Raw genomic sequence first — 27482 nt, forward strand, 5'->3', positions numbered from 1 at the left:
ACACCCAAGAGGAGTCCACAGGTTGGCGGGGCAGAAGGGGATCCATGGGCTTGGGGGACAGGACTGGCTTCCTGGAAGAGGTGATGGTATCTAAAGGAGGGCCTGATGGCCAGGCAGGAAGCTGAGAGGGGTGGCAGCAGATAAACAGGGTATGGACCCTACACCATGCAAAGGCTGGCAAGTGGGAAGTGCGTGCGTGTGTGTGTGTGTGTGTGTGTGTGCACGCGCACCTGGGTAGCTCCTCAGCATAGCTGGGACATACACGGGCCTCGCCTTGCTCCCACACACCAGGGCCCTGAGGCCCTAAGGGGCGCCTCCATCCCAGGCTTCCCTCACTTCCTCCTCTCCTACCTCCTGCAACTCCAGTCACGCTAGCACCAGGCCTCCTCGCCCTCTGCGGGCTCCGGTTACCGGCTCCCAGCTGGGCCACCAGCTCACACCAGCTCCAAGCGCTCAGCTCAGACACCCGATCAGCTCTGAGAGGGCAGCCGCCCCAGGGGGCCGGGGATGAGCAGAGGGAGGAGACAGGCTGGCCGTGGGGCTGCCTGCTGGCCAACGAGCTCTGGTGGGAAGACATCCTCGCTCTTCCAACACCCCCCACCTCTCTTCCTGGCCTTTGCCGTTGATGCTTCTCTACCAGGAACGCCCCTTCTGTACCCCATGTCGCTCCCGACAGGCTCACTCTCCCCATCTCATTCCTACTCACTCTTTGGATCTTTGCTGCAGGACCCCCTCCTCCAGGAAGCCTTCTGGGATGTACTCAGGCTGGGTCAGGTGCCTCCTCTCAGCTCCCTATGACTCTGTGCCCTCAAGGTACCTTAATCACACTAAGTCACCATCTGCCGCTCACCGGTCTGTGTCCACCTCTGGCCACAAGGTGCCACCTTTGTTCTCCAGTGTCTCCCCAGCGTCTCCCCAGCATGGTAGGTGCTCAACACGTTTCTTTCTTTCTTTTTTTTTTTTTTTTTTAATTTTTATTTAATTATTTTGACAGGCAGAGATCACAAGCAGGAAGAGAGGCAGGCAGAGAGAGAGGGAGAAGCAGGCTCCCCGCTGAGCAGAGAGCCCGACATGGGGCTCGATCCCAGAACCCTGGGACCACGACCCGAGCCTAAGGCAGAGGCCTTAACCCACTGAGCCACCCAGGTGCCCCATCTCAACACGTTTCTTAAACGCATCCTCAAGGCCACTGGCCCCAGTGCCTTTGAGCAGGCTCTTAGCTGTGCACCTGTCCTGCCGTGTGCAGACTACCACCCGGCTGGATGACGCCCGGGTAATTCGGAGCGGCGTCCAAGACCCTACGTGGTGAGGCCCCACATTGCCCCCCCACCGCCCACGTGCACGATTGCCCTGCATTGGTGACTTTATTCTCTTCTGAAATGTGCAGCGGAAAGAGCCCCGACTGGAAGCACGAGTCCTCTGTCCTCGTGAGGGACGTGGGGAATTCAAAGGGGGCGCCGGTTGCTTGTGCCCCTCACTTTAGAGCTGACTGGCGCACTGTCCCATGGGAGGCAGCCCGTTGCCCGCCACCCTGCAACACTCCGAAGAAAGTTGACTTCCCTTTGCCAGCACTGGCGATGGCGCCCCAGGCGTCAGGCGAGGCGCATGCGCCTTGGAGGCAGAGGCCGGGCGCGTAGGACGGAACGCGACTCCTCCTCCCCGCCCCGTGCCGCCCCATTTCCGGCGGAAGCGGCCTCAACAAGATAAACTTTATTGTTCCCGTCGGGGCGGCGAGGATGTCGGTGAATTACGCGGCGGGACTGTCGCCGTACGCGGACAAGGGCAAGTGTGGCCTCCCCGAGGTGAGCGCGGCCCGGCCTCCCGAAGGCCGCCCCCAGCGCCGCGGGCTGGGCGGGGTCGGGCGGCAGCGGGGCATTGTGGGAATATCGGGACGCACCGGGGCTAGACAATGGGAGGGACTTCCCAGGGAGGAGGGGGCGGGAAGTGACGCCCCCTGCGCTCCCGGGGACCCGGACGCCCCCAGCCCCCCGTCGGCCTGGCCGGACCGAGGGAGGCACCCGCGTCGCGGGAAGTCCCGAAGTTCTGATGAGGGAAGCGCGCGAACGCAGTTGCAGGCGGAAGGCTCGGCGGGGGCGAAGGCGGGGAGGTGGGAAGAAACACTCTTGGGGCACAAATTAGGCGAGAGGTTTCCAGAACCGGGACCGCAGGGGCCGCACGTGCCAGGCTGGGGAGCTGACACTTTATCCTGAGGGTGATGGAGAGGGGTTTCGGGTTGGATGGACGTAGATAGTTTCAGCAAAACCCCTTTCTTCTCCCTCTCTAGGACTTGGGGTGAGTCACTTCCCTTCTGGGTCCCCTCGCCCCTCTGTAAACTGGGGGGAAGATCGCCCCATTCCCTAAAGTCTGGTCCGCGCGTTCTGAGGCACTTAATAAGAGCCCTCAGAATCCCTCCCGAAGCCCCTCTCTTCTCCTCCTGCCTGGCGCTTGATTCGTCGCTTGAGTCCACAAGCATTTATTGAGCACCTACTATGCACCAGGCACATTCTCATCCCTCATTCTAGCAGGGAGACAGACAAGGAGCAAGTAAATATAAGTCCGATGACGGTAAGCTTCAGGGAGAAAAGTAAAGGGGGCAGTGGTGAGGAGAGCTGGGGCTGCATTGAAACCAGAGCCCAGGAGGCATCACTGAGATCACTTTTCTTTTTTCAATTTTTTTTTTTAAAGATTTTTTAAAAATTTATCTGAGAGAGAGAGAGAGATCACAAGTAGGCAGAGAGGCAGGAGGAGAGAGAGGAGGAAGCAGGCTCCCGCTGAGCAGAGAGCCCCACCTGGGGTGATCCCAAGACCCTGAGATCATGACCTGAGCCAAAGGCAGAGGCTTAACCCACTGAGCCACCCAGGCGCCCCTCAATTTTTTTTAAATTGTGGCAAAATACGCAACATAAAATGTCCCACCTTAACCATTTCAAGTATACAGTTCAATGGCATAGAAAACATCCACACCTTTGTGCAACTACCCCCCACCCTCCATCTCCAGAACTTTCCATCTCCCCACATGGAGACTGTCCCGGTGAAGCATGGACTCCCCACCCCCTGCCCCAGCCCCTGCTCCCACCCTCTACTCTCTGTTTCTGTGAACAGGACTCCTCTGGGGCCCTCCTGGGAGTGGGGTCCTGCAGGATGTGTCCTTCTGGGTCTGGCTCCTCTCCCTGAGCCCAGTGTCCTCAGGGGTCCCTCCATGTCATGGCAGGTGTCAGGGTCCCTTCCTTTCTAAGGCTGGATTGTATTCCAGTGTGTGGACGGGCCACACTGTACTTATCCTTTTGCGCATCGATGGACCCTGAGGTTGATTCCACGTTTTAGTGATTGTAAATGATGCTGCTGTGAACACGGGTGTGCGAATGAGATGATTTTTGAGCCAAGAGCTAAAGGAGGTGAGAGAGGAGCCATGTGGGTAGTGCTGTACCCTCTGCCTAGAGGCTGTGCAAAGGTCCTGAGGCAGGATCAGGCCTGGTATGTTGGAGGAAGAGTGAGGAGGCACGTGTGACTGGAGCAGAGTGGGTGAGGGGGAGAGAGAGGGAGGAGGGGAGGGTAGATCATGCAGGGCCTCAGGGGGGGCCACTGGGAGGGCTTAGGCTTTTAGGGATAAGGGATCCCTAGGGATCCCTTATCCTTAGGGATAAGGATGCGGGAGGCCCAGGGGGCTGTGGACAGAGGAGGGACATGAGGATAAGCTCCCTTTTCCAGTGGGTTCTCTTCCCCCCCCACTACCCCCCTACCCCCGGGCAAGGCAGGGGAATCCCAATCTGTGACTAGTGGCTTTGCCACTTGGGACACGTTTTGACCTCTGCCTTCTGCTGTGTCCCCTGACAGATCTTCGACCCTCCTGAGGAGTTGGAGCGGAAGGTGTGGGAGCTGGCGCAGCTGGTCTGGCAGTCCTCCAACGTGGTGTTCCACACAGGTGCTGGCATCAGCACCGCCTCGGGCATCCCTGACTTCAGGTTTGTGGGTATGGAGGGAAGACTGAGGCAGGGTCCACTACCGCCAGCATTTTCCCTGTCTACTCACAGAGGCTTGGCCATCAGAACCTGTTCTACTGCCTTCCCCAGGGGATTTTGGGCACTGGAAGGACCCCGCCCTTGCAGACAGGTCCCTTTAAGTCATGCTCAGCATTCCATTGGCCACTCACACCTCATTGGCCAGAGCATGGTCACCTGACTCTCTCTAGCTGCAAGGGATCCTGGGGAATGTAGTCTTTTGCCTGGGCCCACCGTGCATGCCCAAGTACTGGGGTTCTATTACCTTAGACTATGGGAAGATTGCTATCAGGGGCAGTTGGCTCCGTGCTCGCTTGCAAATATTTTTCTGTCAGACCTGATGTCAGGCAAGTGGCTTTAACCATCCCGACCTCAGGCTCTCACCTATTGTTGACAAGGGTGTGCCACCAGTGTCTAAGCCCCTCCCTGCTTGGGGCAGCCTGTGTTGGGCAAGAGTCTTCTTGCTGAAGCGCCCGGGTCTCAAACTGGCACCCCCTAGCGGCCCCTGGAGGCACCGAGTTTGGCACCGTGCCCTATAGGGCAGGCCTGTTGTGTTTATACTCCCTCCCTAGGCCTCATGGGCCCTTAGCCCAGACTTGCAGCGGGAAAGCAGATTCTTGGTTCTGGGAGGAATGTCACACTTCCAAGGCGTGCTTCCCTCCCACCCCTCCTCCATAATCTGCCATGGCTCCCCACTGCCACGCAGGAGAGTTCCCCGCCCACTCGGCCCCTGCTGCTCCCACTGGAGCCCCCAGACCACTTCATTTCCCCCAACTCACAGGCTGTTGTCAGTCCCCTGGGCCTTTGCTTACCCCTCCCTCCCGAACTCTCTTCCCTTTCCTCGCACAGTTGAAGAGACAGCTCAGCCTCCTCCAGGAAGCCTTCCCGCACTCCCCATGCACAGGCCCCAGCACCTCCACTGGGCTCCTCCAGCTTCACAGCTGCAGGGTCGGTGACCACTTAGGTCCACCCTCCATGAGATGGGGGACTCCTTGAGGGCAGGGTCTCGGTCCACTAGGACCTCAGCATCACCCAGCACAGGGCCAGGCTCAGTGCAGCAGCAGGAAATGTTAATTGGAATGAATAATTTTTTGCCGTCGTGCGCCACGGGCTCTCCCCCCCCACTTCCCCCGGCCTTTTTCTCTCCCTTCTCTTTGTCTTTTTTTTTTTTTTTTAAGATTTTTATTTATTCATTTGACAGAGATTACAAGTAGGGAAAGAGGCAGGCAGAGAGGCGGGGGAAGCAGGCTCCCCACTGAGCAGAGAGCCTGACGCAGGGCTTGATCCCAGGACCCTGGGACCAGGGCCCGAGCCAAAGGCAGAGGCTGAACCCACCGAGCCGCCCAGGCGCCCCTTCCTTCTCTTTGTCTCACACGCTCTCTTTGTCTCTCTGTATCTCTTTGTCTCCCTGATTCTCTGTCTCTCTCTGTCTCTGTCTCTAATGCTCTGTCTCTTATTCCTTACCCCGTCTCCTTGAACCCTAAACTCTCTGTGTCTCCCCCCACCTGCCACCTTCAGGGGCCCCCATGGTGTCTGGACAATGGAGGAGCGGGGTCTGGCCCCCAAATTTGACACCACCTTCGAGAGTGCGCGGCCCACGCAGACCCACATGGCGCTGGTACAGCTGGAGCGCGTGGGCCTCCTCGGCTTCCTGGTCAGCCAGAACGTGGACGGGCTGCACGTGCGCTCCGGCTTCCCCAGGTAACCCCCGGCTTCTGGCCCTGCTCCCTCGGGGCCTCAGTCTCCTCATCTGTCAAGTGAACGCTGATGCCGGCCCCTGCCATGTGAGGCCGCCGCGGCGATTTAGTGAGGCGGCGGGGAGAAGCGCCGGGCGCCCTGTGGAGCCAGCTCTGTGAACCAGAGCTGTCATCCGCCGTCACTGCCTCCCGGGCTCATCTCGAGAATTGGGGTCCCCCTTTCCTGGTCCCAGGGGTCTCAGGGGCGTTTCCAGCCCTGACCGCTCTGCTCTGGACCTCTGTCGGCCTGGAGCGTGGCCCTCAGCCACCAGCACCAGGCCTGCTCCAAAATCTCCCTCGGGGGGAGGCCGAGAGGAAACTGGGCGCCGGAAGAAGGGTGCTCACGGTTGGGAGCTGGTAGTTGGGTCTTCACACCCATCTTTTTTACTTTTATAGTGAATGGGAACACTGTACTAGGACCAGAAGACTGACCAGGTCTTACCCTTGGGTTAACGGATGAGAGCAGGGGCAGATGCGGACACGAGTAGCCCACCCTCGTGTAGGCGAGGGTTGAAGGAAAAGGATTTTTCTCGGCTTCTAAAGGGGAATGAGGCCACTGTCCCCTCCCCTTTTGAAATGGGCCTGAGTCCCTTTTGGAGGAGGAAGCACTAATCTGCCAGCACCCACTGCATGCAGACAGCAGCGAAATGGATCGCACCCAACTCTTTACCCGGCGCCCACTGCGCACCACACGCTGTTCTAGACTCGGGTCGCTGTGGGCACAGGACGGAAGCCCCTCCTGGGGCTTACGCTCTCGTGGCGCAGAAACAGAAGACGAGATCAGTTAGCAAATTGCACGCTAGGTCAGGCGGTGGTCACTGTCGGGGAACAAAAGGGGAAAGTGGGACAGGAGATGCAGCCTGTGACAGGCCGGGGGGCTGCGACACTGGACTAGGGACATGAGGGAGGTGACCGACGGAGTGAGGGGAAGAGCCTTCCAGGCCTGATCATTGCTCCCCCAAATATCCCAAAAGTTAGGCACTGTTGTCCCATTTCACAGATGGGGCCTGAGGCCGAGAGAGGTTAAGTGACCTGTCCAAGGTCACACAGCAGGGAAGCAGCAGAGCCAGGAGTCGATCCCACGTTCCTCTGCCTCCAAACCCTACGCCCCCGGGGCCGCCCATCGCTTTAGGTTCTTCCTTTGCAAACTGGGGATCAGAATTCCTGTCCTTCGGACCTGGTGACATTTGGAGGTTCCAGCACGAGTGTGGAAGGATTTTGTGAGCAGAATGGGCTGTCCATGTCCGGGGTGGGATCAGCCGTGAGGGTTAATGATTCCCAGGCTCGGAGAGGTTGGGCCATCTGGGTAAGGTTGTACGACTATGCATGGCGGAGTCCACAGCCAGAGGCCCTGGAAGGAAGGAGTCCGTTGATCCTATGGTTGAGGGTTTAGGGAAGGCTTCCTGGAGGAAGAGGGTTCAGTGCTCGACCTTAAGCCTTAGGAACCAGTACCCCGTGCCACGGCGAAGTGTCTCCCTTCTCCTCCCACAGGGACAAGCTGGCAGAGCTCCACGGAAACATGTTTGTAGAGGAGTGTGTCAAGTGTAAGACGTGAGTGCCACGGGAGGGTGGGGCGGGGGCCCAAGGCATGGGCAGCTCCGGGCCGGCCCGTGTTCTGTCACCTCCCAGGTTGGGCTCTGCATCGGGGCCTCGTGAGCCTCCTCTGGCCTGGCCAGAGACCCAGGCTTGGGTGGGGGCTGGGACACATGTTCCCCCAGGGGAGGCGCGCTCCTCTCCTGCGCTGCAGGGACGATGGCCAGAACGATGGCCGCAAACTGGGCGGCTCAAAACAGAAACGGGTCATCTCAACCTGGAAGCTAGAAGTCCAAAGTCAGCTGTGGCAGGGCCGGGCTCCCGCTGAGCCCTGCGGGGGGGGGGGGGGGCTCCTTCCTGCTTGTGTCAGCTGGAGGTTTCTCATAGTCCTCGGTGCTCCTCGGCCTGTCGACCCCTCAGCCCGCCGTCTGGCTGGCTTGTAAGGACACTAGTCCTGTTAGATGAGGGCCCAGCCTCCTCCAGTGTGAGCTCATTACGTCTGCGATGATCCTGTTTCTAAATGTGCCCACGCTCTGAGGTATCAGGGGTCGGGACTCCAGCATATCTTTTTGGGGGACACAGTTCAGCCCAAGACAGAGTGTGACAGACGTGTGTCCGCCCGCTCTGGGCAGACTGAGCCAGAGCCCTTCCCGGAGCCGGAGCGCTGACACAGCAGCCGCCCTGCAAGGGCGGGAGGTGCTCATGGAAAAAAAAAAAAAAAATTGTCCCCAAATCTATTTTGAAAAATATCAAATGTACAGAAAACTCATAAGAATCGTATGATGAACCAGAAGTCCGCCTAGACCAGGGCTCAGCAAACTTTTTCTGGAAAGGGCCAGATGGTAGAACGTTTTCAGCTTTGTGGCCCAGAGGGTCTCTGTCAGGACGACAGGCTCTGCCTTCGAGGTGTGAGGTGTGAGAGCTGTGTTAGACACAATGGGAAGGAATGTGCGTGGCCGTGTGCCAACAAAGCTTTATTCACAAAGACAGGAGGCTGAGGGCCAGATCCCAACGTGGATTTGGCAGTCGTTCCTGTTTTGTTAGTCCTTGCTGGGCTGTTGAGGCTAAGTGTCCACCGCGCCAGGCCCGAGGGACATGTGTCTCCCAGGAGCTCTTCTCTTCCTCGGCCGCAGCATGTTCGTTGTAAAGGCCACATAGAAAGCCGAGTAGGTCACCCAGCCCCCCCCACCCCCGGCTGCCCAGCGCTCCTGAGCCTTCTGTTTTTGTCCTGGTCTGAGATCCAACCTGGGGTCCCACCTTACATGTCATTGTCGCATCTCTCTAGTCTCCTCTGTCTGGAACACTTCCCAGTCTGTTTCCACGCCACTGGCGTTGGGGTGCGGCCAGGCCGGCTGCGTTGAGGAAGCCCCCCACTTCCCTGGGAGAACAGCTCCGGCCGCAGGGGAGCAGTGGGTGGGCTGCCGGCCCCACAGGCCCCCCTTCTTCCCCCAACACAGGCAGTACGTCCGGGACACTGTCGTGGGCAGCATGGGCCTCAAGGCCACGGGCCGGCTCTGCACTGTGGCCAAGGCGAGGGGGCTGCGGGCCTGCAGGTGAGTGACCCCTCGCCCCGCCCGGACTCCAGGGGAGGGCGCGCGTCTCCGTGCTGATGCCCCCACCTCTTCCGCAGGGGGGAGCTGCGAGATACCATCCTGGACTGGGAGGACGCCCTGCCTGACCGGGACCTCACTCTCGCTGATGAGGCCAGCAGGTCTGACCCTCAGAAGAGCCCAGATTGGGCGGATGGGGACACAGGGAGAAGCCCAGCCAGCTCTGACCCGGGGGCAGTCAGGAGGGGCTTCCTGAAAGAGGCAGTTGCCGGTACTCTGGGCCTCACTGTCCTCCTGAGTACAGCAGCTACTCGCACATAATGCACCGTGCTCGTGTTGCGGGCAGGGAAACCGAGGCGTCTGCAGGTGGGCTCCTGTCCAAAGCTGCCCGGCCGGGAAGTGGCTGAGCCGGGGTAGAACCCGAGTCCCAAGGCTCGACGGTCCTGCCCACGTCAACAGCCCTGCTTCTGCCAACGGGCGGTGGGGGGAGAGGGGGCTCAGGCAGAAGCGGAGCTGTGGTGGCCGAACTTAGGGCAGCTGGGAAGCCGGCCCAGGCTTCGGGTGGCCCTTGAGAGCAGAGGCACCTGTGAAGGGGGCTGCCGCCCACCCCCGGGGCTGGGCGTGTAGCAGGGGCACAAGGCCTGTGGGGAGACAATGGGGCTTGAGCCAGGAGGGGCTGGAGGGCTGTAGAGACCACCGTGCCTGGCTAGGAGGGGCTCCGTCCGACTCTGCCTGCCCGCCCCAGGAACGCAGACCTGTCCATCACACTGGGCACCTCGCTGCAAATCCGGCCCAGTGGGAACCTGCCCCTTGCCACCAAGCGCCGAGGGGGCCGACTGGTCATTGTCAACCTTCAGCCCACGAAGCACGTGCGTTCTGAGCCCACCCTGACATGCTCCCTGCCCCAGCCTCCCTCCCCTCCCAACCTTGGCCTCAGCCTGACCTGCCTTTGCCCCCCGCAGGACCGCCACGCTGACCTGCGTATCCATGGCTACGTGGACGAGGTCATGACCAGGCTCATGAAGCATCTGGGCCTGGAGATCCCTGCCTGGGACGGCCCCCACGTGCTGGAGAGGGCGCTGCCCCCCCTGCCCCGCCCTCCTGCCCCCAAGCTGGAGCCCAAGGAGGAGGCCCCCACCCAGCTCAACGGCCCAGCACCCGCCAGCCCCAAGCCGGAGCCCTCCACGGAGTCCTGCGCCCAGCACAATGGCTCTGGGCCCGCCAGCCCCAAGAGGGAGCGGTTGGACAGTCCTGTGCCACACAGGCCCCCCAAAAGGGTGAAGGCCGAGGTGGCGCCCAGCTGACCAGGGGGCCTGGGGAGGGTGGGGCTTTTTGTAGAAACCGTGGATTCATCTTTTCTTACTGGTCTCACTTTGTCACTCATACCTGCCCATGGGGGTGGGGGGGCGACCTCAGGGTGCTGATTGCTGGGATCCAGACCCCAGGCCAGGCTCACCCTCCACTGCCTCTCTCTCTAGCTCTGGGGGCCTCTGGGGTGGGCCTGAGGAGAAGCATTTTCACCCTGGACATGACCTTGGATCTGACACCTGAGGCACTTTCTCCTCCAGGCCCAGGCCCAGCCCCTGACTCAGGACATTCTGGGGAGGTGTGGCCAGGCCCTCCCTAGTTCCTGGCAACAAGAGTTAACTCTCTCTGCCCCTGGGCCCTCACACTCCCCATCCCCTGCCTCCCCAAAATCGCCTTCACCATCCTTCCAGGAGGTAAGGGGGGGCGGAGCCACTGTTCAGGAACAGACTTCGCGGTGGCGTGGACAGTAGGGGTTTGCCTTGCCTTGGGGGCTAGAGGGAGAAAGAGGTGTGTGCACTCAGCTGCCTCCAGACTTCCAAAGAAGTCTTCAATGCAATAAACAGCAATTCTTGCATCCGAGTCCGTGTTTGATGTTCATAACCTTGTGCCGGGTCCTAGTTCTGGAGAGCAGGGGCCGGGGGGGCGGGGCAGGACTGCACGGTCCCCTTGCCTCTGTGGAGCCGGCCTGGGGACGAAGCAGGAGGCCAGTACCATGGCTGGCATTCCTAGAGCCCTCAGTGTGTGATGATGGGCCCGTGTGCATGGTTTCTAAATATTTGCCCTCCGCTGCCAGGCTGTGAGCCCCTGGAGGCCAGAGGCCGTGGCTTTGCAGGTCTGGTTCGCAGCCCCCGGCACCTGCTCAGAGTAGGTGGGGAGTCACCGCGCGTGAGCATCAGACACAGCCGGTCTCCAGCCAGCATCCTTCACTTCCCATGCCTCAGTCTCCCCATCTGGAAAATGAGCAGGGTGGGCTGTGGAGCCCCCCAAGAAGGCAGGTCCCCAGAGGACCCCAAGGACCTTCCGTGGACACCCGGGGGGGGGAGCAGGCGGGGGCAGACAGCTCGGTACAGGCGCGACGAGCATGGGGCTCGCGGCCGCTCTCCAAGGTGCTGAAGGCACTCCCAGGGCCTGGCATGTGGCTTTCCAGCCTTGGGGTCGGGCTGCACCTCCCCCCCCCATCATGGGCTGGCCCAGCCCCTCCTTCCAGGAGTTGGGGAGCCGGAGACTCTGCTTCAGCTCCCACCCAACGCCTCTTTGTGCCAGCCATGTTCTGTCAAAATACTTTATTAAGGATCTCTGCAATCTTAGAAAAGAGGGGTGGCTTGGGGTCAGGGTCCCCACAGACTCAGCGGGTTTCTCTTTCCTGTGCACAGGGGGCAGGGAGGAGGCCGGGGGCAGGGGAGCTGTTGGGCCATGGTGTGTGTGTGTGTGTCTGTCTGTCTGTCTGGGTCTGTGGGTCACTCTGCATGTATCTGCTGGTTCCTTTGCCTGGGTCTGTGGCTTTCTCAGGCTTTGTGACCCTGCGGGCGTCCTGTGTCTGGGCATGTTCTGTGTGTTTCGGGGTCCGGGAGTTCATGCATTTCCATCCTGGCTCTTGTGCCAGGTCTCACCTCTCACCCCCATGCCCATCGTCACTGTCCACAGAAGGTCCCCTAAGCCCAGGGGCCTGAGGGCACACAGAGATGGTGCTCACAGCTCCTCCCCTGCTGCCTCCAGTCCCACCCGCCCAGAGCTGAGCGCTGGCTCAGGCGCAGTCCAGCCCAGCAGAGTGGCCCCGTTCAGCTTCTCCATCGAGTTGTCCGGGACCAGTGTCAAGTTGTCCTGGGTGAGTGTCAAGTTGTCCCGGGCGAGTGTCAAGTTGTCCCGGGCGAGTGTCGAGTTGTCCTGGGCAAGGGTCGAGTTGTCCGGGATCAGAGTCGAGTTGTCCAGACCCTTCGTCAAGTTGCCCAGAGCCGACATGCCCCGAGATTCCCAGTCCGCCATGGGGCTGCCTGGAGACCCTTCCTGGGATATGCCATCCTTGGACCGCAGTCTTGGGGCCTCGGGGCCTGGTGTGGCGTCGGGAGCCACGCGGGAGGCAGCGTCGTTGTGCAAAGTTCTGGAGAAAACTGAGCGAGGGTTGGGAGGATCATGAGGGACAGGATGGGGGACTGGTGTCCCTCCGTTCCCTAACCCCAGCCTCAGACAGTAGAGACAAGGGGGTCCCCTCCCCCACCCCCCAGAGGCCCAGTATAGGGCCTTGGGGAAACAAGGGGACTGTGCCCATGGTGCACCCCAGAGGGGTTTTGAAGGCTGAGCATCTCAAGCCCACCTACCTCGAACAGGTGCGTAGTCTCCGGTGTTCTCGGCTTTGTTGGCGACGAAGGGGCTAACGGAGGGCAGGACGATGAGGACAAAGGAGAAGAGCAGGACCTGGCGGAGATGGGGGAGGTCACCCGTCCCTGCCCGCCCCGCGAGCGAGGAGACCAAGGCCCAGAAGATGGGATCGTGCTTGAATTGGGGCTCGGGCTACGGTCAGCTCCCTGCACAGACCCCCTTGGCCAAGGCCAAGGACCCCCTTTATCCTCGGGACCAGGACTTACCGCTAGGCAGGTGCCTGTCTGGGCCGACTTGCTGGTGGACTGGACGACAATGGCCTGGAGTTTCTTCAGCTGCTCCAAGAGGGACCTTAGTGGGAATGCGCAGGTCTCAGCTCAGCCCCATGTGGTTGTGATGTGACTCCCATCTGTTTCTGGGGTCTCCCAGCCTGGCTGATGTCTGAACCCCATTCATCTCTCATGGCCCCATTGCTCTTAGAGTCCCAGACTCTCCATCTTCGCTTCAGTAAACCTCCCTGAACATCCCCCGCCCTGCACCCACTCACTTCTCGGCTACCCCGCCTCCCTGATCCAGGCCGCCATCTCTCACCAAAACTCCAGCTCCAGCCTCTATTCCGGCCCCCCTAAGGCCCCTCCTGCCCTCCTAGGGTTCATGCTCCCAGCAGTAGCCAGAAGGAACTTTTCAAATGTAAGTGGGCTCCTCTCCACCCTCCCAGGGCTCCCCCCACCTCAGGTAAAAGCCCAAGTCCTCCCCATGGCCCCCAAGGCTTGGCACAACCTGCCCTGTCCCCTCCCCCCCTTCTCTCTCCCTTGCCCACTCTGCTCCAACCACATGGGCCCACATATTGTTTCTCCAACACGCCAGACCTGGTCCTGCCCCAGGACCTTTGCACATGCTGGTTCCCTCTGTAACAAGGACACAATTCCCCCATGTCTTCTCAGAGCTGGTTCTTTCTCATCCATCAGGTCTCCTCTCAAAAGTCACCTTATCTGACCTCCCTGCCCAGAACAGCCCCCACTCGCTCTCCAGTGCCTTTGCCCTGCTTCGCTCTCCCCCTCACTGACCATCACTATTTGAAAATAATCTTTCACATATTTTCACTTGTCTTAGTATGTCTCCCACCAGACCATGAGTTCTGTAAGTCGGGAGATGGTCTGTCTGTTCAATGTCGTGGTTCCAGTGACCAGAACAACGCCCGGCACGGACGAGATACTGAATAAATGTTGAGTAGATGACTGTCCCTCTTAGAACACGTGCAGTCCCCCAGAACACCGTGTTTCTAGCCTCTGGCCATCCGTGGGCCATTTCCTCCCCCGGAAACGCCCGTCCCCAAGTCCAAGTGCCCACCTCTATGCAGCCTGCCCCCTTCTAGGTGGAGCCCATACCCCCTGCTCTGCTTTGCCATCACAAGTCTCTCCCCCACACGGTCCATCTCTCCTGCGAGGGACTCTGGGGGCAGCTCCCCCCTCCCCGTCCTCTGCCACAGCAGGACCAAGACTCACAGGTTCTGCTTCTCAAGATGCAAGACCTTCCTCTGCAACTCCTGGTTCTGGGCTGTGCAGGCTGACATCCTGCAGGGACAATGTCACAGTGACGTTCGGAACATGCCTGTCGCCAGCTGGCCCAGCTGACCTCTCCCGGCGAGGCCCCACTCTACAGGCAGGGGATCTGAGGCCAGAGATGGGACATCACTCATCCAAAGTCACCTGGCAAGTCTGTGGACGGGTCAGGATTTGAACCCAGGTCTGCCTCGCTCCTACATCCCACGTCTGCATTGGTGCGGGGGTTTCCCTCCAGTCTGTGCCCCCAGGACTGGGAACGGAATGCCAAACTTGGGCAGCGAAGCTTCCAGAAGACCAAGGAGTAGGATGACTGGGAGTCCAAGGAGGCCCAAGTTACAATCCTCACCCTCCCTGTGAGCTCAAGCCACTCTACTCTCTGACCTCAGTCCCCTCACCTGTAGAATGGGGCAACGGTTACCTAGTTCACAGAGTGTCTGGGAGAACAACGTGAAACAAAGTTGATGAGGGGTTTTGCGGATTGCATCTGAGGAGCATCACGATGGTGATCTGTCCGTCTAGGGACCCCAGATCCAGGCTGGCGCCCCACCTTTCCCACCTGCATCCATCTGTGAGCGTGGTCTTGGCCCAGACCACTCAGATGGGATATTCTGGTCGTGGCATTGGATCTAGGGAAAGGAATAAGCGCCCCCCCCCAAAAAAAGCCCTCCTTCTAAATAACTCACGGGATAGAAAAGAATCCATGACGTCGATTAAGGAAGACCCAAGGACCCAATGGTAATGTCAATGGAGCAAATCATGATGACCAAGGGGCAGCCGACGCAGGGCGGGGAGGGACAGACCTTTCCCACCAGCCTTCTTCCAGCTCAACAAGCTGGAGGCACACGTGTTGAAAATTAGCAAAAGGACAACAGAACAAACTCTCTTCAAAATAAAGCACCAAGGAAGAACATACTCGAACCAAGGGCATAAGACTGTCGAATCACTGAACGCTACCGCTGAAACGAGTCATACACTATCTGTTAATGAACTGAATTTAGGTACATTAAAAATAATAATAAAGCTAAGAGCAGAAATGGGAGAGCCAGAACACAGAAGGACAGGTGGACGGGAGGAAGGCCAGAAAGCCATTCTCCGGCGAGAATAAGTGAATAAACAAGTTTCTGGCAAGATGAGTCGAGAAGATGAAGGAAAAGAGAAAGCCCAAATGAACAGCATATGATTAAAATGGGTACGACCGGGGCGCCTGGGTGGCTCAGTGGGTTAAACCTCTGCTTGGGCTCGGGTCATGATCCCAGGGTCCTGGGATCGAGCCCCGCATCGGGCTCTCTGCTCGGCAGGGAGCCTGCTTCCTCCTCTCTCTCTCTCTGCCTACTTCTGATCTCTGTCAAATAAATAAAATAAAATAAAATAAAATAAAACGGGTACGACCGCCTACAGCACAGAGTTTAGCAAAATAAGAAGAGACAACTATGAACCAGTTCGTGGCGGTCCATTTGTAACGGACCACTTCCCGGAAGTGGAGGACAGCCCAAAGCTGACTTGGGAAGACACAGAACACCCAAATGGACCTGTGACACCCCATCGAGTCAGGCCCGGGTCAGGAAGTGAGCATGCTCTCTCGTTACACTTCTGTTAGAGAAGAAAGAGGAGGCTGTCCCCTTACGTGAGTTAAGAGAGAGGTGACTGGATGACACTGGGGTCACAGTTTTTCCGTTGAGGAAGTTCTGCCCTCTGATGTCCCCTCTGTCCTTCCCCTCGCACACACACTCAAGGAAGCCGTGACAGCTGAGGACCAGGGATGTTCAGACCAGGGGAGGAAGCACCCCGTCTTCAGGCAGAGAGTCAGAACAAGAGGGGTCATACATTCTCCTTTCTTTGTGTCACGTATTCTGGGGGATAAAGGGACCCCGAGACTAAGCCCCCCGCCATCTCGGGGCATCTTTCCATCCTTGCAATCCACGTGAAAAATAATCTCTCCCCGAGAGTGGGAAAAAACTCTCATTTTGTCAGGCCCCCCCAAACTGTGATCTTAGTCACTGTTGCACCCCTCTTCCTGGCCTCTGTTCCCCTCCTCCACCCCACGGTGGCATCCCAGTCCCCCAGCCTCACCGAGTTTCCAGGCCATCTATATATTCCTTTTTCTTTTTCCGGCTCTCCTGGGCTGACTGTTTGTTCCGGATTTTCCGCCGGATTTTTTTCAGCACTCGCTCCTCGTACTGCGCAGTGACAAGGGAAGGAGGGTCGGCTCTGTTGTCTGGACCCAGGCTCTCTTTCCATAGGAGCCCCCCACCCCCAGACCCAGGGACCTGGGGGAAGAGTCCAGGAGACCCCTCTAAATTCATGCAGAGTCTGCAGGGGGGCTCCTGGGTCCTGATGGTTTTCCCGGATCCCAGTCCCAGTTAGGAACCTGCGCCCAGACTTTGCGCACCGGGGCGATGGCGCCACCTTCCGGCCGCGCCGGGGAACAGCGCTTTCCTGGGGCCGGCAGGTGGGTCCCGAGACAGGACGGTCTTCGCCGTGGGCATGGCAAACCGAGGTCCTGAGTGAAACCGGCTTGGGGGGCAGGGGGGGGGTGCTGCGGCGAGCTATTGCCTGTGGCGGTGTGGGGCTACGGGGGCCACAGTCACGGAATTCTTGCGTGAAAACTCCCGGCCAGAGAAATTCAAACATTCCTACAATGCAGTACAGCCCGGTGGGAGCCCGTCTGCAGGAACATCTGGCCGGCGGGTCACCCCCTTTGTGAGCTCCGGCTTGCAGGGGGCTGTATGATCCAGCGTGAAAGGCCCAAGGAAGGTTCCCAGCGCCCCAAACCGCCGCTGCCTGGAAGTCCACCCTCGGTTCGGGTGTTACGACCCGCCCACCCAGCTGGCCTTTAGGATGCATTTCCCAGCTCCAGCGACAGACGCAGGAGGCCCACCGGTGAGACCCCGGCCCAGGTAGCGGCAGGAAAGGGGGCGGGGCCTGGAGCCCGGGCTCACCTTGGTGAGGGGCAGCTGGGTGGGCAGGGTGAGGCCTTCTTTGGCCAGAAGCTTCTTCTCGTCCTCTGTCAGCACCAGCTCCTGGCCGTGCTCAGCCCCGGGGCGCAGCAGGTGGGGGCCTGCCACGTGATGCTGCTGCTGTCGGGGAAACGGAGACAAGGCGCTGGGGGCGAGGAAACCGGCAGCGCCCAAGGAAACGGAAGAGGGACCAGATTTGAGAAACTGTCCATCGGTCTGCGGTCCGGCCCGCGTGGGCGCTGGGACTCACGAGAGTCGGCACCAGCCCCCTGAGCCGGGAACTGATCCTACAGATACCCTCACCGCGGACAAAACCGCAGTCGCACAGACTTTTCATCTGCTTAACAAACGGTCATTTGACGACCATGCATTAAGCACCTACTGCGCGCCGGGCACTGTTCTGGGTTCTGAAAATTCACAGCAGTGCTGTCCGTTTTAGCAAAGAGCTGGACACAGTGGGGATAGCTGACAAAGAGGGGACAGATTAAATAAGGCATGATCCGGGTGATCATGGAGGAGAGCTGTGAAAAAGGACAGAGGCTTCCCCATATCATGACCTAAAGCAATCACCAGGGTAAACTCTCAAGTTAAAAAAATAAAGGGGCAAAACCAGTGTAAGTGTGGGATGCTACTTATTATGTCAAGATTAGGAGGAGGGGGAGGAGGAGGAATCCCTTTGAAAGGAATCCTTGGAACCCGTGTGGGAAGGAGGTGAGGTGAGGGAGAAGATAGCACCCCCCCACCCCCGCCTGTTTGTGTCTTTGGAACTCGGGCTGAATGAATGCATTTGCCTGTTTTTTAAAAGTGTTTAACTAAATTTTAATTATGAAAGATAAACATCAGAAAGGAAAGAACGTTGTCATCCGAGTGGCAAAGTCTTAGAAATGTCACCCGGTGGAATGGCAGACAGACTCCAGAATGAAGGTACAGATAGGGGCAGTCTGTCCATCCTGAGGGTCAGTCCCCACTACCCAGAATTCCAGGCCATTGATCACTGGTTCCTCATCTGTGAAATGGGGGCACTCATTGGGTCGTCAGGTCTGGTTTCTGGGCACTCAAAGCCCTCGGAAAGACAGATGGTCCTGGATCCATGAGCAGGAATTCAGTAGGTCACCCCAGGGATCGAGCCAGCGGCTGCTGTGTGACTTAAGGCAAATTGCTGACCCTCTCTGTGCCATTTCCTCAAGGGTAAAATTAATGTAACAAGAGCCCCAATCTTTAGCATTTCTGTGAATTAAAAGATGATACATTGAAAGCATTTAGAAGAATGTCTGGCCTATAGCGGATACTTGGTTTTAGCTTTTTTTTTTTTAATTATTATCACTACTGGAAAGTGCCCTACCCTGAGTGTGACTCAGTTTCCCGATCTCCGAAATGGAGGTCCTGGGGCCCCATGAAGCCCTCTGAGCCCTGATGCTCGGGCGGGGGGGTGGGGGTGGGGACTGCTCACCAGGTCGGCGGCCCCGCTGCCGGAGAGCAGGAGATCTTTCACCGTGAGGCTGCAGCGCGGAGGCTGGTCGGCCGGCTCAACCTGCTCCTCGGAACAGAGGTCCGGGCTCCACATTTCTGACCAGGGCAGATGGGGACAAACCCAGGGAAAAGTCAGGTGGGGGCCTCGGAGTGCCCAGTTTCCACCGGCCGCCTCCAGAAAGGCTTCCGGGATTGACCACCATGTGCTAGGGATTGGGGGCACAAACCGAGGCCTGGGCTGAAGGCGAGAACCCCAGCTGGTGCCTCCAACTTCTCACTGAGGGAAATTGGGAGCCTGATTCCCCGGGACACCGCTAAGGGACCCACTGGCAGCCCAGGAGGGAGCGGTTGTTATTGCCCAGGATTATAGACTAGGTCTCCAGCCGGAGCGCCTTATCTCCCCCTGGGGGCAGGGACCAGGTCTAATTCACCTCAGGTGCCCTCCCACCTGGCACCTATAGGCAGGCTGCTCCCCGGAGCACAGACTTCTGGGTTCCACAGCTCTTGGTTCGTATCCTGGCTGGGCAGAGCTGTGTGACCTTGACTGAATGACTCAACCTCTCTGAGTCTCAGTTTTGTAAAGTCTCCAGTGAATCTATTAAGCGCTCCTGCCTCCTTGCAAGGCTCAAGGGACAAAGGACGCCCTGCTGGGGGTTGGGGGGGGGGTCTTCTGCACAGCTAGTTTTCCCCAGATCCAGGAGGAGCATCCGGAGGCCTGGGGTCCTGTGACCTCACACGCTCTCATCGAGCATCTCCAGGATCCAGGCAAGGGAGGTTCAAAGATGAGGCTGACAGGGTGGCGTCTGGGGTGGCAGCCAGCCTGCCAGGGTTACAGCCCAGCTCAGTGGCTCTGACTCATTCCTAAACCTCACCAGGAACGCCATGTCACCATCTGGGGAATGGGCCCAGGACGGCATCTATTTCAAAGGGTGGGTGTGTGCAAGCCCAGCGCCTGGAACCAGGCAAGGCTGGTGAATGAAGACGCAGAACCTACCCAGGTCTATGGCCACAGAGGCCTCCAGCACGTGGGCCACTGGCCCAGGGGGACAGGCAAGGCAGGGGGGTCCGGGATGGTAGGAGGGGCAGAGCCCCTTGGCTGACTCGGCCTCATGGCAGCCGGTGGGGGACGCGAGTGCCCCACTACGTGGAGGGGTGTCCGGGGGGTCGGAAGGCAAGTCTTCAGAGATGCCACTGTCACTGGCTGCAGGGGACCAGATCGGGGAGCTGGGCACCGAGTCTCCGGAACCCAGGATGGAGTTTAGGAAATCGTCAGAGTCTGGGCCTGGCAGGACCTGCGGGGGCAGAGACGGGAGGGTGGGAGTTAAAAGCGTTGTGCTTTATTCTGGATTGCTCTGTGACTCCGAGCAAGCCACCGATCCTCTCTGGGCCTCCCTTGTCCTTTCTGCAAGACAGAAGGGGCTAATGCTCCTTCCTCCCGGGGTTGGTGAGCCTGAACACAATCATACAGCCTGGGTACACCCCCCCCAAGACACAAGCCCCGAGTTTGAGTTTGAACCCAACCCCAAACTGCTGTGCAACCCTGGACAAGTAGCTATCCCTCTCTGGGCCTCAGTTTCCTCACCTCTAGGAAGAAGCTAAAGTCACATACCCCTTAGAGTAGCTGAGAGGTTCAACACAATGATGAGCTTCGTTAAAACTGAGCTCTGAGCCCTAAATGGTTCCCCGAGGAAGCGGAGCTCCGGCTCTGAGGTCCGGTGTGTCCTCACCTGGTCCTCAACGTGGTCCCAGTCCTCACCCAGCTCCACATGTCTCAGGATGCCATCCTGCTGATCAAACAGGAGATCCAGGAGCTCCAGGCTGCCAATAGGGTCCAAGGGACAGCTGGAGGAAGCCATCTGGGGCAAGGAGGGGACAGGCGTGAGGAACCCACAGACCGCTCTCCTCCCACCTCCCATCGGCACGCCACCGCGAGGTCCGCGCGGCTCAAACCGAACCCCCACTCGGCCCCCAGGCCATCCCCACCCTGCCCCTGGCGCTCCCATCTCCAGGTGGGCTCTGCTGCTCACGCAGGCCCTCCCAGGGCAGGCGGGCTGAATTCTTTCAAAGTTCTAGACAGGTGCATGCGAGGGGGTGAACAGCCTGGTCAGCTCCTATGAAGCTGATGAAACCAGCCTCCTCTTACCCTCCCGTCCTGCCCAAGGCCCCCTTCCTGGAGGAGAGACAAGAAGAGCTCCGGGATGGAGGCATGAGTTTGGCCATTCCGTGCTCTCTCTGCGCCTCAGTTTTCCTATCTGTCTAACGGGGGTGGGGTGAGAGGCTCCTTCCAACTCTGGGAGCTTGGGAGGGTTTCCTGGCCTCGACCCTCCCTCCCCCACAGCCCCCGGCAGGGCTCACCTTTCCAGCTGCTAAATCCCCATTCATGAGGCCAGCCGGCCCTGCCTCCCGCTGCCTTCCGAGTCTGCTCTGAGCCGGAGCCTCACCCCACCACCAGGACTGCAGGCTCTGCTCCGCTCCTCTCTGTAGCTCTGTAACCACCCCCCAAAGATGCTGGAATTGTATCGGGAGCTCCTAGCCCATCCCTGGGTGCTGATTGGGGAATAGGCGAGATGGACAGGGTTAAGGGCCAGTGACACTAGGCAGGCTGGGGGAAGGGAGGGAAGACCGTTATCTTGATGTTTTGTGCTTTTCTAGCCGGCAAGAGGCAAAGGCCAAAGTCTGGGGTGCCTCAGCTCTGCCATGACCTCTCCCCTACTTTCAGGGACTGTTTCTCCTCTGAGTCCCAGGATGTAGGTCTCCAGGAGAGCCCAGGGCCCCTGGCAGCGTCCTGTCCACTCCCAGGATGGAACAAAACCAAGAAAAGGACACCCTAGGCCTTTGCGGGAGCCGTCCCCTCTGCCAGAAGCTCCTATTCCCTCAGGAGCTAGCAAACTCCCACCCATGCTCCAAGTCCTCCCCAGCCAAACCTAAGCAGCAATCAGTTCCTTCTAGAATCTTCTATGGTTCATTTGTTCACCGGATATTGATCGAGCCAAACTCGGTCCCACCTCAGGGCCTTTGCACTTGCTGTTCTGCCTGCCAGAAACTGCCCTCCCTCCCACCTATGACTCTGTCACTGTCTTCATACATTCAGCCCAGATGGCTGAGAGGCTAATGTGTGACCGTCCCCCCTCCCCCCACCAGAGGAGGCCGACCCCATAGCACTTTGTGACATGGCTGCTTTCAAGAACCCCTCACTGTCTGACATCGTCTTGTTCCTCAACCTGCTTTTTGGTCTTCCCTCATTTCCCTCCTCCCCACTCCCAGGGCCTTATGGGCTAGAATGGAGTTTCCTTTGTTCTCTGCTGGGTTCCCATTATCTAGAAAGTGTCTGCACACAGCCAAGGTGCTCAGTCAACCCTTACTCAGCCACACGTCCTCTGTGACCACCACCGTTTCAGGCCCTAGGGATAGAGCACTGAACGAAGTATGTCATAAATACATAAATAAATCAGGAAACTGACAAAAGAGTAAGTTCTACCAAGAAACTGTGTGTAACCACGGTGAAAGGCAGCCAAAGGCTGGTCCTTGAAGAAGGTGACCCATTTTTTTTTTTTTAAGTAACCTCTCTACCCAAGGCGGGACTTGAACTCACAACCCCAAGATCAAGAATATATGCTTTACCCACTGAGCCTGCCAGGCACTCCTTACGATGACACGTCACTGCAGTCCTCAAGGAGGAGGAAGAGCCCTTGGGAAGATCTGGGGGAAGTGTGTTTCCAGCTGAAGAAACAGCACATGCAAAGGTCCTGGGAACGGGACCCTGTCTGGCGCGCTGAAGGAACAGCGAGGAGGCCCCTGTGGCTGGAGCAGTGAGAAGAAGGTGGAGAGAGGAGGAAGGAAGGGCAGGCCGGGGATGGGGCAGTTCCTTCAGGATCTGCGGGGGGGTGGGGGACAGGGCAGGCTGGGGGAAGGAGTTGTTTTATATTAAATACAGCAGGAAGCTGTTGGGAGCTGAGTGGGCAGAGGAGAACGGAACGGAGCCTTCTGTGTGTCGGGCACGAGGTCGGGCACCAGGCTCACAGCTGTCGGGAAAACACCCCCTTGCGCTCAAGAAATTCCCATCCCGGTGTGTTGTTCTCAATGGACGCATCGCCGTCCATTCACGAAACAGACATTTACTGAGTGCCCATGAGGTGCCCCGTCGGGTGCCGTCCTTGTATCTGATGGGGACTCACATGACAGCGGCGGCGCCCCAGGGCATCCTGGACCACGTCTGGGAGACGTCTGTGGCTATCAGACTGGGGGAGCTCCCAGTATGGAGGGGGTAGGGCATCCCCAGCGCCCCCTGGGGCTCCCCGTCCCAGAGAGCGATCCAGCCCCGGGCAGGGGGTCGTCACTGTCCCCTCTTAACCTCAGCCTCCCCAACTTCCTTGCTTCCTCTGTAACCACCCTGTGTTGGACTTTTCAGGGCTTTGTTTGGCTTGGCTCGGCTTTTGTGATCCCAGCCATAATATTTATTTAGACTTTGCTGTGGAGACTCTCTTCCAGGGCAGGTGTGGGGAGTAGGTGAGGTTTGACTTCTAACTTCTCCCTGCCCCCACCTCCCCCCTCTTTGCTGACCCCCAAGGAGCCCCAGGGCCCTTCAGCTAGAGCTCTCCCTCCTCCTCGTCCCCAAACCTGCCAGGGGAAAGGGTCTGGACTCACTCACTCACCCCTTTCTGTAGATTTGACCCCCTAGTCCCGCTCCCCAAGATACTTGTATTAAAATTTTTATATATATTTATGGACTTTAGAAAGTATTTATAGAACCCAATAAAGAGATATCTAAACGAGTCCAATAAGGATAAGCAGTGCGGGACAAGAGGACTGTTTGATGCTGGCATCGTATTACCTCGTTTATGGAACAGGAACGCGTACTTCCTGGCAGTGCTAAGCTGGAAAGCAAAGTCACGTTCCCACAGTAGCTTCCACCAGCACGTGTGAGTGTGAAACACAGCAGGAGAGACGCGTTAGCCAAACAAGATGAAGGAACACCCCATCGAGAAACGGCTCTGAGCGCCGGCCCGTCTTTGCAAGGCTCTGCTGTGTTCTTAGAGTGGACAGACTCGGTAGCATTTCCCAAACATAACTGTGTCGGCGTGGGTTTTGCTTTTAGTTTTTACTTGGTTGGTTCTGAACCGTTACCAACACGTGAAAATACTCACCAGAACGACTAAAATAAAACAGATGCACATCGAACACTTCTGGAAGATAAAGGAGCCACCGGAACGCTCCTGCTGTTGGTGGGAGTCAAGATGTTCTACCTCATTTGGGAAATTGGGTAAATCTTATAAAGTTGAATGTGCCTTTACCGTATGATGGCACCATACCGTATGATTCCATTTATATGAAATCTGGAGACTAGACAAAGGAATCTTGGGGGCAAGAGAGTGGTTGCCCAGGCTAGAGTGGGGAGCTCAGTGGACAGGGGCAGAAAGGGACTTTTTAGGGTGGAGGAAATATTCTAGATCTCATTTTTATTTCTTTTTATTTTCTATTTCTTTAAAGCCGTTTTATTGATTTATTTGAGAGAGATTGAGCAAGAGAGAGAGAGAGAGAGCACAAACACGGGGAGAGGGAGAAGCAGACTCCCCCGCTGAGCAGGGAACCGGATGCGGAACTCGATCCCAGAACCCTGGGATCACGATCTGAGCCAAAAGCAGACGCTTAACCCACGGAGCCACCCAGGGGTCCCTAGATCCAATTTTCAGTGGTGGTTACATGAGTGTATAGAATTGTCAAAACTCGCAAACTGAACACACACCCAAGACCTGTGCATTATTTCTATAAACTAATCCTACCTCAAAAAAATGTACAAAATATAAAGTGAACAATTACATACAGAAAACACTTAGTAGGGGCGCCTGGGTGGCTCAGTGGGTTAAAGCCTCTGCCTTTGGCTCAGGTCACGATCTCAGGGTCCTGGGATCAAGCCCCACATCGGACTCTCTCCTCAGCAGGGAGCCTGCTTCCCTTCCTCTCTCTCTCTGCCTGCCTCTCTGCCTACTTGTGATCTCTGTCAAATAAATAAATAAAATCTTAAAAAAAAAAAAAAGAAAGAAAGAAAACACTTAGTAAAACATTAGAAACAACAAAATAGCCATTAGCAGGGGATTGGTTTATAGAGCCTGGTGTATTCCCATAATGGAATGTTACATGGCTTCGAAAATGAAAGACGGTTATTTGTATGTGCCGATATGGGGCAATAATTATTTTTTTAAAGTAGGCTCCACACCCATCCTGGAGCCCCACACGGGACCCGAACTCACCACCCGGAGATCGAGACCTGAGCTGAAGCTAAGAGCCAGACACTTAACCAGCTGAGCCACCCAGGCGCCCCTGACAGGGGGCAATATGGAGCGTACACGGTTCCATCAGTGTTTTCTCACCATTTTGGTTTTTGTGTTCTTCGTCCCACTGAGATTGTAACACCACGCATAGGTTACGTACCTGCTCATTCGCTCTATGTGATCTCTGCTTTCTGCATAAAAAGAGGAAGATCTTTTTCACCCCGTGAACACTCGTTTGCATCCCCTCAAAGACAATATCTTCCCCATGGAAAGTGCACCCGGTAAGTGAAACAGGGCAGCGCCGAACACAGGATACCACGTGTGCGTGAGGGCAGGGAAGTGAACGCACGTTAACGACTACTGCTGGAGTGAGACACGATGGGGATGGGGGTAGCTTGCACGGCTGGGAGCTCCCCGAGGAGGAGGCTTTTTCTTTTTTTAAGATCTTATTTATTTATTTGACAGAGAGAGAGGGAACAGAAGCAGGGGGGACGGGAGAGGGAGAAGCAGGCTCCCCGCTGAGCAGGGAGCCCGATGTGGGGCTCGATCCTGGGACCCTGGGATCATGATGTGAGCTGAAGGCAGATGCTTAGCTGACTGAGCCCTCCAGGTGCCCCGAAGAAGATGTTTTCTTCTGCATCATCATTTACTCTCCTGGAATTTGACGCCATGTACCTGTTACATCTTCCAAATAAATGCTATTTCATTTAAACAAAACAGAGGGGTGCCTGGGTAGCTCAGTCTGTTGGACGTCTGCCTTCGGCTCGGGTCGTGGTCCTGGGGTCCTGGGGTCTTGGGATCGAGCCCCATGTCGCGCTCCCTGCTCAGTGAGGAGTCTGCTTCTCTGTCTCCCTCTGCCTGCTGCTCCCCTACTTGGGCTCTCTCTCTCTGTCAAATACATAAATAAAATCTTTTTTAAAAAAGATTTTATTTATGTATTTGACAGAAAGAGATCACAAGTAGGCAGAGAGGCAGGCAGAGAGAGAGGAGGAAGCAGGCTCCCCGCTGAGCAGAGAGCCCGATGTGGGGCTCGATCCTGGGACCCTGGGATCATGACCAGAGCCGAAGGCAGAGGCTTTAACCCACTGAGCCACCCAGGCGCCCCATAAATAAAATCTTTTTAAAAAAAGAAATAAAACATTACAAATGAAACAAGGATCGTGCAGTCTTCATAGTTCTTCAAGTTTCCTGATATAAGCTCACCTCGGGTCCGAGTTAGCATTTAAGAGCTGCCGTTCCTACAACAGTAAGTTGCTTCAGCTGTGTCCGCAAAGCCCAGCATTCCCACCAGGACTAGGTGCCACCCTTGTAACATTCCTCAAACAAGGAGATGCCTCTCTTTCACCGTTATTGCTTTATTCTGGTGTGAACAGTTAAGTATCAATGATTGCCAGCCGAGCCCTGTCAGGAAGCAGATCCCTTAGACCCATGTCTCTCTCACTGATCCCTTTTTCTTTCCAACCCTAAAATTACCTCAGGTGGTTTCCAACAGTACACAGCGAAAATGCACTCAAAGCTCTTTGAGCTAATTCTAACTAAAGTGTGAATGACTGATATCAGGCTCATTTATTCCTTTTCTTGGAAACAGCTACATTTTCTAAAGGGGTTTGGAGGAACCCCTTTAGTTCAAGTCCAGATTAACTCTTAGGTTTTTGCCCAGGGTAAAATTCACCCCCCGAAGATATTAGTTACATATAACTAGTTCTAGTTTAAGGTGGATAAGTGATATCAAGCACATATATACTTTTTCATGGGAGCACTTACATTTTCTTGTGGAACTGGAAGGCATTGTAACTCAAAGATTAGTTCTTAGCTTTTCTCCCAGGACAAAAATCACCCCCTCTCAGATGTTACTTAGATATAACTAGGTCTAGTTAAAATGTGATGACAAAGCTTTGCACAGTGTCAGTATCATAGCCAATGAGGTTTATCCAAGGTGCGATTATTGCTGATTGAAAATGTGATGACAGATGTTAAGTAAATATATTATTTTTCTCGGGACCATTTACATTCTGAAGGAATTGTACCTTAGGTCTATATCAGCTCTTAACTTTTTGCTTAGGTCAAATCCTTCTCTCTGTGTGTTTCAGATGTACTCAAGTGGTAAGATGTCCGAAAGCCACTGGGATCTTTGTGAAACACCATGAAATTATGGTATCCAATCTCACATACAAATTTTGTGTCTACAAAACCCCAACATCTAATTTAGGGCACGAAGAAACTGCTTCCTGAATCTTTACTGGCTGGAGATTACACACTGTGCCAGATTCTAGCTCAGACACGTAGCAGTTAAAAGTTAGAAAAGACTAGGAAAAACTCAGATGTGAGAATTCTTGAAATTGAGAAAATGCTACCCACTTTCTCTACAGCCTGAGGATAGGACCATAGGAGGCAGTAAGATCCAGTGGTGAAGAACTCAATGTTTGGACCAGATGGACCAGTGTGTGAACTCTACTGCTCACAAGTGTGGTGTGAGACCCGGGGGAAGTAACTTCATTCTGCACCTCCTCTTTCCACATCTGTAGAAAGGATATGCTGGGCACACTGGGGATGCCAGGTTTCAAGGAATGTAGGTTTGGGGCTGCTTGCCATCACTACCCCACAATGAAAGAATGAAGCCTGCCCAGAACACAGCAGAGCAGACAGAGAGCAATCGATCCCTGACACCATGGTCTGATGTCCTGGATCCAGCCATACCTGAAATCCAATCCTTGGCTTCCAAAGCATGGCAGCAACGTGAGTCAGTGGATTCCCTTTTCAGCTTAAAATTTTCAGTTGAT

At 56.7% G+C, this 27482-nt stretch overlaps 3 protein-coding genes across 6 annotated transcripts in view; 1 reads left to right on the forward strand and 2 right to left on the reverse strand.

Annotated features, from left to right (window-relative positions):
- Positions 1-27482, reverse strand: part of FSD1 (fibronectin type III and SPRY domain containing 1) — a gene marked incomplete at both ends in the record, with an annotated part of 516986 nt that overhangs the window by 76870 nt on the left and 412634 nt on the right. The gene's annotated exons all lie outside the window — the stretch shown is intronic.
- Positions 1689-10703, forward strand: SIRT6 (sirtuin 6). Of its 2 annotated transcripts, none has more exons than XM_080820949.1 (8): positions 1689-1802; positions 3835-3962; positions 5517-5699; positions 7226-7285; positions 8725-8820; positions 8898-8978; positions 9563-9686; positions 9780-10703. In XM_080820949.1, exons 1-8 carry the CDS (start codon positions 1737-1739, stop codon positions 10119-10121), a joined length of 1080 nt encoding a protein of 359 aa, XP_080677075.1. In that variant the 5' UTR covers positions 1689-1736; the 3' UTR covers positions 10122-10703. The 2 variants fall into 2 exon arrangements, with proteins under 2 accessions (XP_080677075.1, XP_080677076.1); XM_080820950.1 differs by lacking the exon at positions 1689-1802 and adding an exon at positions 1905-2107.
- Positions 11394-20917, reverse strand: CREB3L3 (cAMP responsive element binding protein 3 like 3; the record flags this gene model as incomplete). 3 transcript variants are annotated; one of them, XM_080800506.1, is made up of 10 exons in its annotated part: positions 11394-12233; positions 12441-12493; positions 12708-12792; positions 13947-14015; positions 16077-16183; positions 16946-17083; positions 18414-18529; positions 19428-19725; positions 20161-20289; positions 20789-20917. In XM_080800506.1, the coding sequence occupies 10 exons, from the start codon at positions 20813-20815 to the stop codon at positions 11870-11872; spliced, it is 1386 nt and encodes a 461-aa protein (XP_080656632.1). In that variant the 3' UTR covers positions 11394-11869. The 3 variants fall into 3 exon arrangements, with proteins under 3 accessions (XP_080656632.1, XP_080656631.1, XP_080656630.1); XM_080800505.1 differs by having other exon boundaries at positions 12441-12537; XM_080800504.1 differs by lacking the exon at positions 20789-20917 and having other exon boundaries at positions 12441-12537; positions 16946-17080; positions 20161-20349.

This window comes from Martes martes, assembly GCF_963455335.1.
Source record: "Martes martes genome assembly, chromosome: 1".
Taxonomy (NCBI): domain Eukaryota; kingdom Metazoa; phylum Chordata; class Mammalia; order Carnivora; family Mustelidae; genus Martes; species Martes martes.